This window comes from Apodemus sylvaticus, chromosome 5 (genome assembly GCF_947179515.1).
Source record: "Apodemus sylvaticus chromosome 5, mApoSyl1.1, whole genome shotgun sequence".
Lineage (NCBI taxonomy): Eukaryota > Metazoa > Chordata > Mammalia > Rodentia > Muridae > Apodemus > Apodemus sylvaticus.
The window spans coordinates 110,824,732-110,840,240 of NC_067476.1; the positions used below are offsets into that span (position 1 = coordinate 110,824,732).

The following is a 15,509-nucleotide window of genomic DNA, read 5'->3' on the forward strand; positions in this document are numbered from 1 at the left end:
TCCATTCATAGTAGCATTCTTGACGGTAGAGCTCCTTCCTGGGTGTCTCTTTCTCTCTGCATTTTGTGCTACGCAGCCAACTTCTCTCTGTCTTGTCTCCTCTGCCAGTCTCCTTCTATCTTACCTCTTGAGGTAGCTTGAGTCTTCCTTTTCTCTGTTCCCTTAGATTCCACTTCTTTGTGGAGTTTTAAATACTTCCCCGGGGTGAGGATTGTTTCCATACCAGACTCTAGATTCCCTATGCCCACGGCCATTGAGACTAGTCCACTGACTAATCACACTGATTTTCACATTAACACAAATTCGAATGTGTTCCTTTGTGGGTCCCCTATCCCTGACTGGCCATTGCACACTGGCTGTCTCAGGGTGCAGAGGAGCAGGGGAGCAGGGAGACTGCTTTGGAGGACAGTTTGTCTATTGAAATATTGGAGTTAGCTTATATACCTTGAGTCCTAGGCTCAAGTTATCCTCCTGTTACTTCTCTCTTGAGTAGTTAAGACTCTAGGCACATGCTGCTTGCTTGGCTTTCTCTTACTGACCCCTGACTCACACCAGAACTTCTATGCTTGTGGGGTGTGTGTGGGTGTGTCCGTCTGTCTGTCTGTCTATCTGTCTGCATCTGTCTGTGTGTGATGGAGGCCAGAGAACATCCTTAGGTGTTGTCCCTCAGGCACTGTTTCCCTTTGTCCTGTTAACATAGAATCTCTCAACTTGCCTGACATGTGCCAAATAGGCCAAGGGTCCACCTGTCTCTGCTTCCCCAGTGGGTGGATTACAAGCATACCCTGCCATTTTGTTTGTTTCTATGGGTTCCGGGATCTAACCGGGGTCTGAGCATGTAAACAACAATCACTTTACTGGGGCTATCTGTTGCCCCAGTCCCATTACCACAAATTTTTAATGATCAATTTTATTTTACTGGTCTACCCACTGATTTCTGTCTTTCTTGAGGGCAGGGCCAAGTCTAATTCATTATGGACAGCCTGGTGTCCACAACACAAGGCAGACATTTGGGGTCAGGATTCAAGAAGGAATATCCTCTGGCTCTCACCAGTTCCTACGTTCTGAGAATGTAATACAATAATAAGAAGGCTCAAAACATGGAGGGCAGAATGGGCCAGCTCATCATCAGCTCTGTGAGACCCATAGCTCTGGATTCAGAAGACTCAGCCCAGATGTGGCTGTCTCCAGAAGAGTTATGTTCAGTCTCCACACTCTTTCCTCCTGCCTAGGAGTGAATGATGGATGCATGAGGAAACAATATTAACATAGTTCTAAGACAGCCCCCTGGCTGGGAGGGTCTATTCCTCTGTGTGTTTCATTGGCCCTCTCTTAATGAATAAGATAAGATTGATTGCATCTGTTTCTTCTTTAAACTGACAAAATTTACCCTCAGTTTGTTTAAAAAGAGGGACAAAAGCCTGTTTCTAATTTGTTCTGATACATTTATTAAATGTAATCATCCAGTAAAAAAAATTCAGAGATGTTGAGAACAGCAGGAAAATATTAAACTTTCAAAATGCAGAACTTGGATCATAAAATCTGTTTCATGGGCTCTCTCTGAAATGGGACATAACCCCAGTGGCATTTGCAATTAGCTGCTGAGCGGCTCGATGTAACCCAGAGGGCCGAGACAGGGTAGCACACCCACCCAACACGTTCCCTTTTCTCACAGATGAGATTCTGGGCTGTGTTACCCACTGAGGATTCTGTTGGCTTTTGGAGTGTGAGTTTAGTCCACATTTCTTCCCTTCATTTGCTGTTGTTTTATTAAGAGTGAAGTCAGCTAATGGAAAGTATTACTCACTTTTGGAGATGATTTTTTCTTTCCCCTACTCCCCTTTTCTTTCCCATTCCCCCTATAAACCCCACCAGGAATATAGAAACAAATGCCCCACTTGGGATGCCCAAATATAAGGAAGAAAAATTTTGCTCTATAATAAAGCCCTAAGGTGCTGTTGAATATCCAGGAGTAGGAATCCCTCAGACTCCAAAAGATTGATTCACACTCATGTTATTAATGTATAGATATAAATTATAAATGCCAACATGTATTTGTGAGTTTTGTGTGTGTGTAGATACATGGGGTATGTATGATACATCTATAAATGAAAAAATCCTCTACAGAATAAACTGAGGCAAACAGTACGTCAAAAGATCATCCATGACCAAGGGTTATTCATTTCATCATTACAAGGATTCAAGGCTAGTTGGATGGATGCCAATCAATAAATGTGATATCACATTATCAATATACACAGTAAAAAGATAGGCCATTGTCATAGATACAGAAGAGGCAGTGCCTTTCAAAATTTAGCATCCCTTCAAGATCAAAAATTAACAAATTTAGGTCTACAAGGAAAATTACCTCAACTCAGTAATGTCATCGTCGCAGACTCATGGTCAACACAGTGGAAAGGGGAGACTGAAAAAGATTTTCCTTTATGATTGGAATAAAGAAGCCACCCCACTTTTACCACTTTTAGTCAGCATAGCATAGAAGACTTAACTTGAACAATTAAACAAGGAAAAGAAGTAAAGGGACATGCAGATTAGAAAGAAGGAAGTTAAACTGATCCTGTTTGCTGATGACAGACTTATGTAAAAAAAAAAAAAAAAAAAAAAAAAAAAAAAACTCTAATGGATACTTAATAAGTATTTCACAGAGTTGCAAATGAATTTAGTAGAGCCCCAGGTCATAAAATCAACACACAAAATTAGCAGCATTTCTACATATTCATGCAAATCTATCTGAAAAATAAAGAAACCAATCTCAAATGTAATAGCTACCAAAAAGTGACTAAGAATACATTTAACTAAAGTGGTAAAAATATCTACAACAAAACAATGCAACAGAACATTGGTAAAAAGCAATTGAAGAAGACAGAAGGCTGGAAATGAAGCCTGTGCTCTTGAGTTGGAATAATTAATATCATTAATATCGTTAAAATGTCCATGCGACCCAGAGTGTGAGGTCCAAATTTTAATCCTGTTCTCTACAGAAATGCAATGAACACTACCAAAATTCATATGGCATAAAAAATCTGAATAGTCAAAGCAACCTTGACAAAAATTACAAACAGTTCAATGAGCCCCACTGTATGACTCCAAATCCACAGTAACCAAACAGCAAGATTCTCACATCAAACCAGACAGAGACAACAGAACGGAGTGGAGATCCCAGAAATAGATTTTTGTGCTTACAGCCAAGTGATTTGTGACAAATGTGTGAAGGACCCATGGAAGAGAGGGCAGCTTCCTCTATCAATGGGAGATGGGACACACACACACACACACACAATTGAATTAGATCCTTATCTTTAACTATACACAAAACTTAGGTCAAAATTGATAGAGAACTTAAAAGTGAGTCCCCCCAAACAATAAAACCATATAGAAGAAAACACAAGATATTCATCTAAGCAAGGATGTTTCAGATAACATTCTCAACCAAATGCAGGCCAAATTGATAATGTCAAATTAGGGAATGTCTGTGAGGCAGAGGAAACAACAGAGAGATAACCCATGGAATGGGGGATAAGAATTACATTTTCACAAGGAGAAAAGGTATCCAGTGCTTGGCTGAATTGCTATTATAAATAGCAATAAATACCTAAACAAGAACCCCGATTAAGCATAGCAGATGAGGCTGAAGATGGCTCAGTCCATGGAGCACCTGACACACAAGCAAGAAGCCTGGAGTTGGTATCCTCAGAACTCATTTGAAAGCCAGACAGTTGCCCTGGCCACCTGTAATACCAGGGCCCAGGAGGCAGGAACATCAGAATCACTGCAACAAGCTGGCCAGCTAGATGCTGCTGTTTAAACGATAAGTGTCCCCCATAGGCTGATATAAGCGAACACTTCGTCCCAGTTGGTGGCACTGTTTGGAAGATTATAGAACCATTATGTCCTAAAGTTTAGGAGGTGAGGTAGTCACTGGGAGTGGGCTCTGAAGAGTGGCTATTATAAAAAATGCTGGAAGATAACAAGTGTTGGTTAGGATGTGGGAAGAGGGAGACCCTTGTATGTTGTTGCTAGGAAAGTAAGTAAATGAGTGCAGTTGTTAAGGAAAACGTATAGAGGTTCCTCAAAAAGCTAAAAAGAGTGTCATAATATCATCTAAAAATCCCACTACTGTACATGTGCCCAAAATAAATAAAGCCACTCTATTGAAGGTATGTCAGCTCTCCATGTTCATTATGGCGCTATTTGTAACAGTCAAGGTATACAATAAATCTATGTATTCATCAATGAGTGAATGGAATATGTTTGTGTATATGTGTGCATATATAATATTACACATGAATTACTAAATCTTAGATATTCTATTGTAATAGAAAAGGGTCCAAGTAAGCCAGGCAGTGGTGGCACACGACTTTAATCCCAGCACTTGAGAGGCAGAGGCAGGCAGATTTATGAGTTCTAGGCCAGCCTGTTCTACAGAGTGAGTTCCAGGACAGCCAGGACTACACAGAGAAAGCCTGTCTCAAAAAAACAAAAACAAAACAAAACAAAAAGGTGGGGGTGGGGACCAAGAGATGCTCATGGATCACATTTAATTAAAATGTCATTTTTAATAATTTTATTTGTTATAATAGCCACACTCCAGTCAACTTCCAGTGACCACCTCACTCACCTCCTAAACTTTAGGACCTTAATGTGCTATAGTTTTCCCCAAAATGCCGCCAACTGGGACCAAGTGTCCCCATCTATAAGCCTATGGGGAACATTTATCATTTAGACATTTATCTTTGTATGAACATATGTATCATCCAAAATGGAGGACTCTCTTTCCCAGCATGAATTCTTTCTTCTGCCTAACCTTATCTGGGGAGCCTGACCCCCGCTTAGGAATGTCACATAGCCTTTGGTAAAATTACAGGTTCAACTTATTTTCTCCCAAGAACCTGCCTGGCAAACACCTGGAGTGCCTCTCCATACAAATGAGGATGTCCTAGTTAGGGTTTTACTGCTGTGAACAGATGCCATGACCAAGGCAACTCTTAACTGTGGCTGGCTTACAGGTTCAGAGTTCAGTCTATCAACATCAAGGCAGGAGCATGGCAGTGTGCAGGCAGACATGGTGCAGGAGGAGCTGCGAGTTCTATATCTTCATCTGAAGGCTGCTAGGAGAAGACTGGCTTCCAGGCAGCTAGGATGAGGATTTTAAAACCCATACCCACAATGATACACTTCCTCCAACAAGGCTACACCTCCAAATAGTGCCACTCCCTGGATCAAGCATATTCAAAACACCACAGAGGGGTTCCCAGTACCTTAAACCTCAGCAAATGCACACTCACCCTGAAAATCCCTTTCCTCTCCAAGGTTTATATAGCCCTTATTCACCCTGAGTCAAATATATGTGCGAGCCATTTCATTAAATACTGTCTAAAAGAGCTGTAACATTGGAATCCTTGTAGAAGGCCCCCTCCCCCCAGCCAAACCCACAGTCAGGAGCCTGCTGACCTACCGAGCCACAGCATTGGTCAAAGGTATAGAATTACAGTTAGAAAAAGGAAATGAATTTTTAAGAGATTAGTTAACAATGATCCATTGTATTCTTCAAAAATGTAAAGAGTCTGGGTTATATTACAAGAGTAATAACCAAGTGGGGTGGTGTGTTTGTTAATTAGCATTGTTGTTTCACTGTGTGTATATACTTAAGAATATGTTGTACATGATAAAATCATATGCTATCTATCAATTTTAGAAGTGTGTGTAAGGGCCTGGAGGGATCGCTTAGTGGTTAAGAGCATTTGCTGCTCTTGTAGAGGGCTAGAATTTGGTTCCCAGCACTCACATGGTGGCTTAGAGCTGCCTGTAACTTCAGTTTAAGGGGATCCAATGCCCTCTTCTGGTTTCCCTGGGTGCCAGACATGCATATGGTGCACATGTAGACATTCAGGCTAAACAATAATATACATAAAATAAACACAAATGAATGTTTAAGAAAGAAAGAATGAAGTACCACTGAGGGTAAGGAGTGTTGTTTGGTTCGGTTAATGTTTTTAGGGTTTTAGGAACAGTCTTAATAGTTTTTACGCTGTTCTTGTAAAGGGAGCAGCTCCTTACTCAGCACCTATGTTGGGTGCCTCACAACTGTCTGCAACTTCAGCTCCATGGGACTCAGTTTCCTCTTCTGGCTTCTGTGGGCACCTGCTGTGGTGTACACACACACACACACACACACACACACACACACACACCAAGCAATTTTAAAAGGAAGGAAATTGAAATAAGAAAAGCTTTAAAAAAAAAAAAAAGGAAGTAAGAAAGGAAAGGGGGAAATCGAATAAGAGAGGTGAGAAAAGGAGAAAAACGGGAAACAAGACTCTTGAAATAAAAGGAAGGAGGAAACCGTAGAAGGGTGTGTGTACTGGGGCGTGGTAAAGTAAAAGAACAGATAGGGGAATCCAGAAACTACATAAAGGAAGTGAGAGATGTAGAGCATCTGCGGGTGGAAAGGAATCCGGATGTGAGACATGGGGAAAAGGGAAGTGAAACCTGAGAGATGAGGAAGGGAGGGAGAACCCATACTGTGTACAACACGCATAGCAGGGACAGAGGGTATGGCGGGTGGGAAAAGGGAAGTGAGAACTGAGAACTAGAGAGGGGGGAATTTGGTACATAGGTTAGAGTGGGTTCTGCGGGTGGGAACGGGGAAGTGAGAAATATAAAGAATATGGGGTGGCAAGGAACCCAGGTGTGAGCCATGGGAAAGGGGAAGTGAGAATTGAGAAATGAGAGAGGGGGGATTTTGGTACTGCTGTACACCGGGTAGGGCGGGTGGAGACAGGGGAAGTGAGAAATGCAAAGCATATGGGGGTGGCAAGGAACCCAGGTGTGAGCCATGGGAAAGGGGAAGTGAGAATTGAGAAATGAGAGAGGGGGGAATTTGGTACTGCTGTACACCGGGTAGGACGGGTGGAGACAGGGGAAGTGAGAAATGTAAAGCATATGGGGGTGGCAAGGAACCCAGGTATGAGCTATGGGAAAGGGGAAGTGAGATTGAGAAATGAGAGAGGGGGGAATCCTGCACAGCACAGCGGGTACAGCCAGCATGGCGGGTGGGAAAGGGGAAGTGAGGATATAAGATAAATAAGAAGGGGGAATCCAAATAAGCCAGAAATCTTAAATAAGAAAAAAAAAAATGGGGAAATCAGATGAGGAAGTGAGAAGTGTGAGAAAGGAGACAAACCAGATGAGAAAGGGAAGCTGGGGAAGAGGGAGAGGCCTTGGCTGGGGGGGGGGGGGAGCTCCCGGGCCAGACATAAGCCACACTCCCCTGCATTTGCCTGGACCAGACCGTGTTCTCCACTTCTTTATGGGAGGAAACAGACAGCACTTGGGTAATTGTGGGTAGCTCCTTAGAAACAGAATTTTAAGAAGTGAAAAGGAGGAAGAGGAAGAAGGCGATGGGAGCAGAGGAGGAAAGGGAGAGAAGGAAGGAGGCAGGGAAGCAGGAGGAGAGAGCCAGTCAAAGGGTGAGCTCACAAAGCAGAGCAGGTAATAAGAAGGTATGGCATGTCAATGTGGGATTCTTTTAACCTGCCTTCCACTCCTCTGCAGCATTTAGAGCCGGTGTTTCAGGGTGGAGGGGGGCATTGCTCTCTTGTAGGAGTAAGCCACTAGTAGAATTCAGATGGCTTTGAAAACAAAGAATATTAGTGTGACTAGTTGAAATCTTTTGGTTAAATATGAAATGACCATTTGTCAGTGTTTTACCAACAATGAAGACAATACCCAAAATTGTATTTGTGACCTAAAAGCTAATGTGATACATTGAAATTATTCTGAGAAAGAGATACATTGTTATTTTTTCTCCTCATTGATCTGTGCTTTTAATTTTAAGGAAACTAATTTTCCCATGTAATAATGTCATTGCAAATTAAAACTTTTTTTTCTTCTTCCTCTCCTTTGTCCCCTTCTCTTCCTCTGCAACAGGGTTACATGATGGAAAACCGAATCTCAGGCCTGAAATGTGACACAGATGTATTTGTAACCTTTGAAGGTGACAATGCGGTCATGCTTCAGGTAAGGGTTAGGACACAGTTATTCATTTTAAACAGCACTCTTACCAAGAGTTATCTAAAATATCCGAAGTGTTTTGTACACTTTATCTTTTACCTTTGTTTAATTGGCAGGTGTTTTCCTGTTAGGGAGCTGGACAGGAGCATGGGGGATTTCTCTTTTAGGTCATCTTTGATGTTGAAATATGTCTTTGTAGTTTCAGAAAACCGCTTGCATGTACTAAGTCAGATTTTTATACTAGCAAGGCTATTCCAATAGAGTATTCAGACCCTGAAGATAAAACCTGAAAAACAGAATGCTAAATTCAAAAGTATGGATGGCTAGTCAACACAGAAATGCATATTAGGACAAATTGGGACACTATTCTCCTTTCCCTATGAAGTTAGTGTGTCTGAAAGCATGCTGAAGTCTTATTGTTGATGAAGGTAGGAAAGGGTTTACATGTTGCTATGGGGATATGTCTAATTCTACCCCAGGACTCTACCCTAATAATCATAAATATAGAATTAAAAAAAACACTGAAGCAATACATTCTCACCACTACATAATTTATTATAGCAATAAATATCAATAGCAAAATGATTATGTAAATTGTACTCTGACCACTCAGTGGGGAATTATATATCACCTTTAAAATTGTACTTGCAAGCAGTTCTGCTTTTAACATAAATGTAAAATGGTAAGCAAAATGATATGCAATTGCACACAAGGTATAATTGTGTTTTTAAGAGAATAACAGAAGCTGGACAACAGGGAATAAAGTGCTTGCTATACAGTTGTGGTCCCTCAGGTTCAGAGCCCCAGAACCTATGTAAAAAGCTGGGCAGTTGTGACAGTTGCCTGTAATCCCAGCATTTAGGAAACAGAGGTCTGGCCTCTATGGGACAGCAGGCTAGCTAAACTGGACAAAAGGGAGAGCACTGGGTTCAGTGAGAGAGCCCGCCTCAATATAGACAGCGGAGAGCAGTGAAAAAAGACACTGGACGTCAACCTCAGGCCTCCACGTGCACATGAGCATGTGTACTTGCACATACATCTGCAACAGAACAAAAGGAACAAAAACAACAGACGAAGAGTGGGAGCCTCTAGTCTGTCAGCAGAATAGCCACCTCCTCTCCAATTCTCTCTCCTAATAATTCCACATCCTGGACAATACCTGGCAAACATACAGGGCAAGACTGAAAGGGATAATAAAGATACTAGCCCCTACAGGTGATAAACAACTTCAGCAAAATGGCTGGATATAAAATTAACTCAAACAAATCAGTAGTCTTCCTATACTCAAAGGATAAACAGGCTGAGAAAGAAATTAGGGAAATGACACCCTTCACAATAGTTACAAACAATATAAAGTATCTTGGGTGACTCTAACCAAACAAATGAAAGATCTGTATGACAAGAACTTCAAGTCTCTGAAGAAAGAAACTAAAGACCTCAGAAGATGGAAAGATCTACCATGCTCGTGGATTGACAGGATTAATATAGTAAAAATGGCCATCTTGCCAAAAGCAATCTACAGATTCAATGCAATCCCCATCAAAATTCCAACTCAATTCTTCATAGAGTTAGAAAGAGCAATTTCTAAATTCATCTGAAATAACAAAAAACCCAGGATAGCAAAACTATTCTTAACAATAAAAGAACTTCTGGGCAAATCAGCATCCTGGACCTCAAGCAATCAGGATAAAAACTGCATGGTACTAGTACAGTGACAGGCAGATAGATCAATGGAATAGAATTGAAGACCCAGAAATAAACTCACACACCTATGGTCACTTGATCTTTGACAAAGGAGCTAAAATTATCCAGTGGAAAAAAGATAGCCTTTTCAACAAATGGTGCTGGTTCAACTGGCAGTTAGCATGCAGAAGAACACAAATCGATTCACTTTTATCTCCTTGTACAAAGCTCAAGTCCAAGAGGATCATGGACCTCCACATAAAACCAGATACCCTGAAACTAATAGAAAAGAAAGTGGGGAAGAGCCTTGAGCACGTGGGAACAGGAGAAATTTTCCTGAACAGAACACCAATAGCTTATGCTCTAAGATCAAGAATTGACAAATGGGACCGCATAAAATTACAATGCTTCTGTAAGGCAAAGGTCACTTTAAATAGGACAAAATGGTAGCCAACAAATTGGGAAAAGAACTTTACCAATCCTACATCCAATAGAGGGTTAATATCCAATATATACAAAGAACTCAAGAAGTTAGACTCCAGAAAACCAAATAACCTTATTAAAAACTGGGGTACAGAGCTAAACAAAGAATTCTCAACTGAGGAATATTGAATGGCCAAGAAGCACCTAAAGAAATGTTCAACATCCTTAGTCATCAGGGAAATGTAAATCAAAGCAACCCTGAGATTCCACCTCATACCAGTCAGAATTGCTAAGATCAAAAACTCATGTGACAGCAGGTGCTGGTGAGGATATAGAAAAAGAGGAACACTCCTCCACTGCTGGTGGGATTACAAGCTGGTACAACCACTCTGGAACTCAGTTTGGTGGTTCCTCAGAAAATTGGACAAAGTACTACCAGAGGACCCAGATATAACTTCTCCTGGACATACACCCAGAAGATTCTCCAATGTGTAATAAAGACATATACTCCACTATGTTTACAGCAGCCTTATTTATAATAGCCAGAAGCTGGAAAGAACCCAGATGTCCCTCAGCAGAGGAATGGATACAGAAAATGTGGTACATTTGCACAATGGAATATTACTCAGCTAAAAACAATGAATTCATAAAATTCTTAGGCAAATGGATGGAACTAGAAAATATCATCCTTAATGAGGTAACCCAATTACAAAAGAACACACATGGTATGTACTCATTGAGAAGTGGTTATTAGCCCAGAAGCTTAGAATACCCAAGATACAATCCACAGACCAAATGAAGCTCAAGAAGAAGGAAGACCAAAATATGGATACTTTGTTCCTTCTTAGAAGGGGGAGCAAAATACTCATGGGAGGAGATACAAAGACAAAGTGTAGATCAGAGACCATCCAAAGTGCAGAAGGAAAGACCATCGAGAAACTGCCCCACCTGGGCTTCCCATATACAGTCACCAAATACAGATACTATTGTGAATGCCAACAAGCGCTTGCTAACAAAAGCCTGATATAGCTGTCCACTGAGAGGCTCTGCCAGTACCTGAGAAATACAGAGGTGGGTGCTCTCAGCCAACTGTTGGACTAAGCACGAGGTCCCCAATGGAGGAGATAGAGAAAGGACCAAAGGAGCTGAAGGAGCTTGCAGCCCCATAAGAGAAACAATAATGTGAACTAACCAGTACCCCAGAGCTCCCAGGGACTAAACCACCAACAAAAGAGTACACATGGAGGGACCCAAGGCTCCAGATGCATATGCAGAAGAGGATGGCCTTGTTGGACATCAAAGGGAGGAGAGGCTCTTGGTCCTGAGATGGCTTGATGCCCCAGTACAGGGGAATGCCAGGACAAGGTAGCAGGAGTGCATGGGTTGGTGAGCAGGGGGAGGAGAGATGTGATAGGGTGTTTTCGGAGGGGAAACAGGAAAGGGGCTAGCATTCAAAATGTAAATAAAGAAAATATATAGTAAAAAATAAAAAATAAATAAAAAAATAAAGACACTAGTCTCCTAGGGACCGTGGAACTTGAGAAATGAAAAGGCAATTGCTTGTTCAGGCTTGTAAGAAATATGGACAAAAATACATTCCAAACTGAAGGCTGCTCCCATATCTGAAAAACCAGGAACACAGTGGCCTAACAGTGGAAAAACTTGACAATGTCTCCTTGAATTAGTTAGGCACAAGGAAATGAGACCCTAACTATATTAATTTTGGTTTTACTGCTATGGACAGACACCATGACCAAGGCAACTCTTATAAGGACAGCATTTCATTGGGGCTGGCTTACAGGTTCAGAGGTTCAATCCATTGTCATCATTTGGGAGGATGGCAGCATCTGTGGCACTAGAGGAGCTGAGAGTTCTACATCTTAATCCAAAGGAAGCCAGGAGCAAACTGTCCTCAGGCAGCTAAGAGGAGAGTATCAAAACCCACTCCCACAGTGACACATGTCCTCCAAAAAGGCTACACCACTCCCTAGGCCAAGCATATTCAAACCACCACATTCCACTCCCAGGTTCCCATAGGAATTTGTCTACAGACACCATACCTAGATATAGCATAATGCAACAATACCTTTAGTCCAACTTCAAAAGTCTCATAGACTATCACAGTCTTTACAATATTAAAAGTCCAAAGTTCAAAGTCCCTTCTGAAATTTATACATTTTCATAACTGTAATCCCTTAAGAAATAAAAATTAAAAAGCAGATCACATACATCCAACATCACAGGATATACATTACCATTCCAAAACATCATAGTAAAGAAATACTGGACAAAATGGTCTAACTCCAAACTCTGCATCTCCATGTCTGATGTTCAACTCCTTTCATCTTTGTTGACTGCAACAAACTTCTTTCCCTTGGGCTGGTTCCACTCCCTGTTAGCAGCTTTCCTTAGCAGGTGTCCCACAGCTCTGGCATCTCTGACATCTTGGGTTTTCCAAGGCTACTTCAACTTCACAGCCTCTTGTTCCAGTGTCTGAGATCTGCACACACTCTTCTAGGTTCTCCAAAGGGCTTGAGTCACTTCTCCAGCTCTGCCCTCTGTAGCCCTCTAGGCACTGTTTGACTCTACTCCACTGCTGCTGCTGTTCTTGGTAGTCATCCCATGGTACTGGCATCTCCAGTATACTGGGATCTTCTGCTGCAACTAGGCTTCACCAACAGCCTCTCATAGGTGCCAAGCTTCAGCTTCTTTGCATGACCCCTTCAGTCCTGGAGCCTCAATTGCAACTGAAGCTGCACCTTCACCAATGGTCTTCCCTGGCCTCTAACAGTGCCAAGCCTCATCTGCTCTTCATGACACCTTTATGTCTTCAAAACCACCACCTGTGTGACTCTCACACCTTACCAAGTCCAACTGTACCACAAGGTACAATGTTGGCTCTCTCTGGAACACAGCTTCTTTGTGCTCTCAGAAAACACTTCCTAGATTTCACCTCAGTGATGCTGGTCTCTTCTTAATCACCACTAATTTCTTAACTTCAGCTAACCAGCATTAATTATTCCAGCAATCACTTCTGTTCTTGACTCTAAAGTCAGAGCCACATGGCCAAAGCTGATGACTGGAGCTGGAACATGGCCCCCTTGTTCTATTACATTATCACCAGCTTTCTGTTTTCCAACTCCTTCACTGCCTAAGCTTGGCTGTCCTGGAACTTGCTCTGTAAACTGACCTTGAACTCAGAGATTGGCAGTTCTTCTGAGTTCTAGGATTAAAGGGATGCACCACCACGCCTAGACCTAAGCTTTTCTCTACTTGGAACTTGTCCTGTACCAGGTTGGCCTTGAAACTAGAGATCTGCTTTCCTCTGTCTCCTGGAATTAAAAGTGTGTGCCACCATGTCTGGGCCTAGGCTGTTCATGGCCACTCCTCCTCAAGATCTGGATCAGAAGTCTGTGTCATCCCATGTCAGGATCCGGCTCAGAAGCCTGTGTCTTCCAGCCTCACGATCTGGATCACAGCTGTGCTCTCCATTTCTGGATTATTGTTCATTTCAGATCAAAAGTCCAAATGAAAACAGTAGCCATGTCATAATAATGTTTGGATATAACTATCCCTTCTTCAACTGCAAAAGCCTAAGTTTGGTTGGGTGGGATCTTTCCCCAAAGATACCACTCCTTTAATTCCATTTAATATCCTTGAACACAGGATTTAACTTCATTCTGCTTCCTGGTGCCCTTTACTCTTTTGAACCATAAATTGCATTTTTTTTCCTTTCACAGCTTGCCACTCTTCATTAAAATACTCTTCTTAAGAATGAACTCTAGTAACCACACAATAGAATTAATACCAGGCTGTTTAGAGATTTTCTTTGTCAAGGCAAGTAATCTAAATCTCTTCACCTTAGCTTCAGGCAGACTCCAGACAACTGCAAAAAGCAGCCACATTCTTCATCAAAATATCACAAAACAGTCTCTAGGCCACATACTAAAATCTTCTTCCCTGAAACCTCTTGAGCTAGGTCGCCAAATTCAAAACACCTCCAGGAACACCGTCTTCCAAGCTTCTGCTAAAATGGCCCATTAAGCCCTACTTAAAGCATTCCACAACTTTAGAAAGTCCCAAAATCCACATTCCTCCAAACAAAAACAAACACAGCAATACCCCAGACCCTGATCTGTTTTAGGGTTTTACTGCTGTGAACAGACATCATGACTAAGGCAACTCTTAAAAAGGACAACATTTAATTGAGGCTGGCTTACAGGTTCAGAAGTTCCCACCTTGGTGAGGTGGGAGCATAACAGCATTCAGGCAGATATGGTGCAGGAGGAGCTGACAGTTCCATGTCTTGATCCAAAGGAAGCCAGGAGCAGACTGTCCTCGGGTACATAGGAGGAAGATCTCAAAGCCACACCCACAGTGACAGACTTCCTCCAACAAGGCCACACCTATTCCAACAAGGCCACACCTCCAAATAGTGCCACTTCCTTTTCAGGCATATTCAAACTACCACACTAATTCTTCTAACTCCACTCACTAAGCATTTCAGTGGGTTCTAACAGGGAGCTTATATATATGTCCCATAGCCCTAGGGAGCAGGCAGTATAAAATGTACCTACCCTGTGTCATACATGAAATTAATCTTCTGTATTCCTCTTAATGGAAGCAGAGAATGTTCTAGATCTTCATTCCAAGTAGCCTATTATATATGGCTCTATATATCTACCCTCTATATCTACCAATCAGATGATGTTAAGTGATGCCCACCCTAGTGTCAGTTGTGGGAATCAAAGTTAGGAGACACCATAGTCATCTCCCAGCTTTCCAGCACCATGACCAAATGCTCAAGAAGCATAATGGAAAGTAGGAAGGATTTACACTGACTCACAGTCAGAGGTTTTAGTTCATGGAGTCTTGGCTTCATGCAGGTACAAGATATAGGCTCCAAGGATCCACTCCCTTCCATTAGATTTCACTTTATCTCCAATAGCCTATCAAATTATGAACCCATCAATGAACTATTGATTGAATTATTGAATCTATTTATTAGTTCAGGGTCCTCATGGAACCAATCACTTCCTAAGTTCCCCAAGTGCAAGCAAGCCTTTAGCACGTGTCCGCCAATGGTATTTTTAGATTCAAACCACAATTCTCATCCCTCTAGTCCTCCAGAGTGGTTGATGGGGAGTTGAGCTCCAGCATCACTTGGTTTCAAAAGAGTGAAATGTTATGAAACTGGACTCAACTTTCTTCTTCCCTGGCTTTAGTGAGAAGTGCAGAGGCTAAGCCCATATCTTCCCCCAGCATCACTAAGGGACTTAATGAGGTGGCAGAAAACGGGACACCTTGGCATTCTGACTCCTCCTTCCCATGCCCAGGCAGGATAAATTAGTGGCCCATTTTTGTTAGGA

At 42.0% G+C, this 15,509-nt stretch overlaps 1 protein-coding gene across 1 annotated transcript in view; it reads left to right on the top strand.

Annotated features, from left to right (window-relative positions):
* The window catches only part of Acoxl (acyl-CoA oxidase like), a 275,238-nt gene that overhangs the window by 147,353 nt on the left and 112,376 nt on the right, over positions 1–15,509 (top strand). Inside the window, exon 12 of the mRNA XM_052183555.1 lies at positions 7,951–8,040. Within this exon, the coding sequence (XP_052039515.1) occupies positions 7,951–8,040 (90 nt within the window). The remainder of the gene's footprint in view (positions 1–7,950; positions 8,041–15,509) is intronic.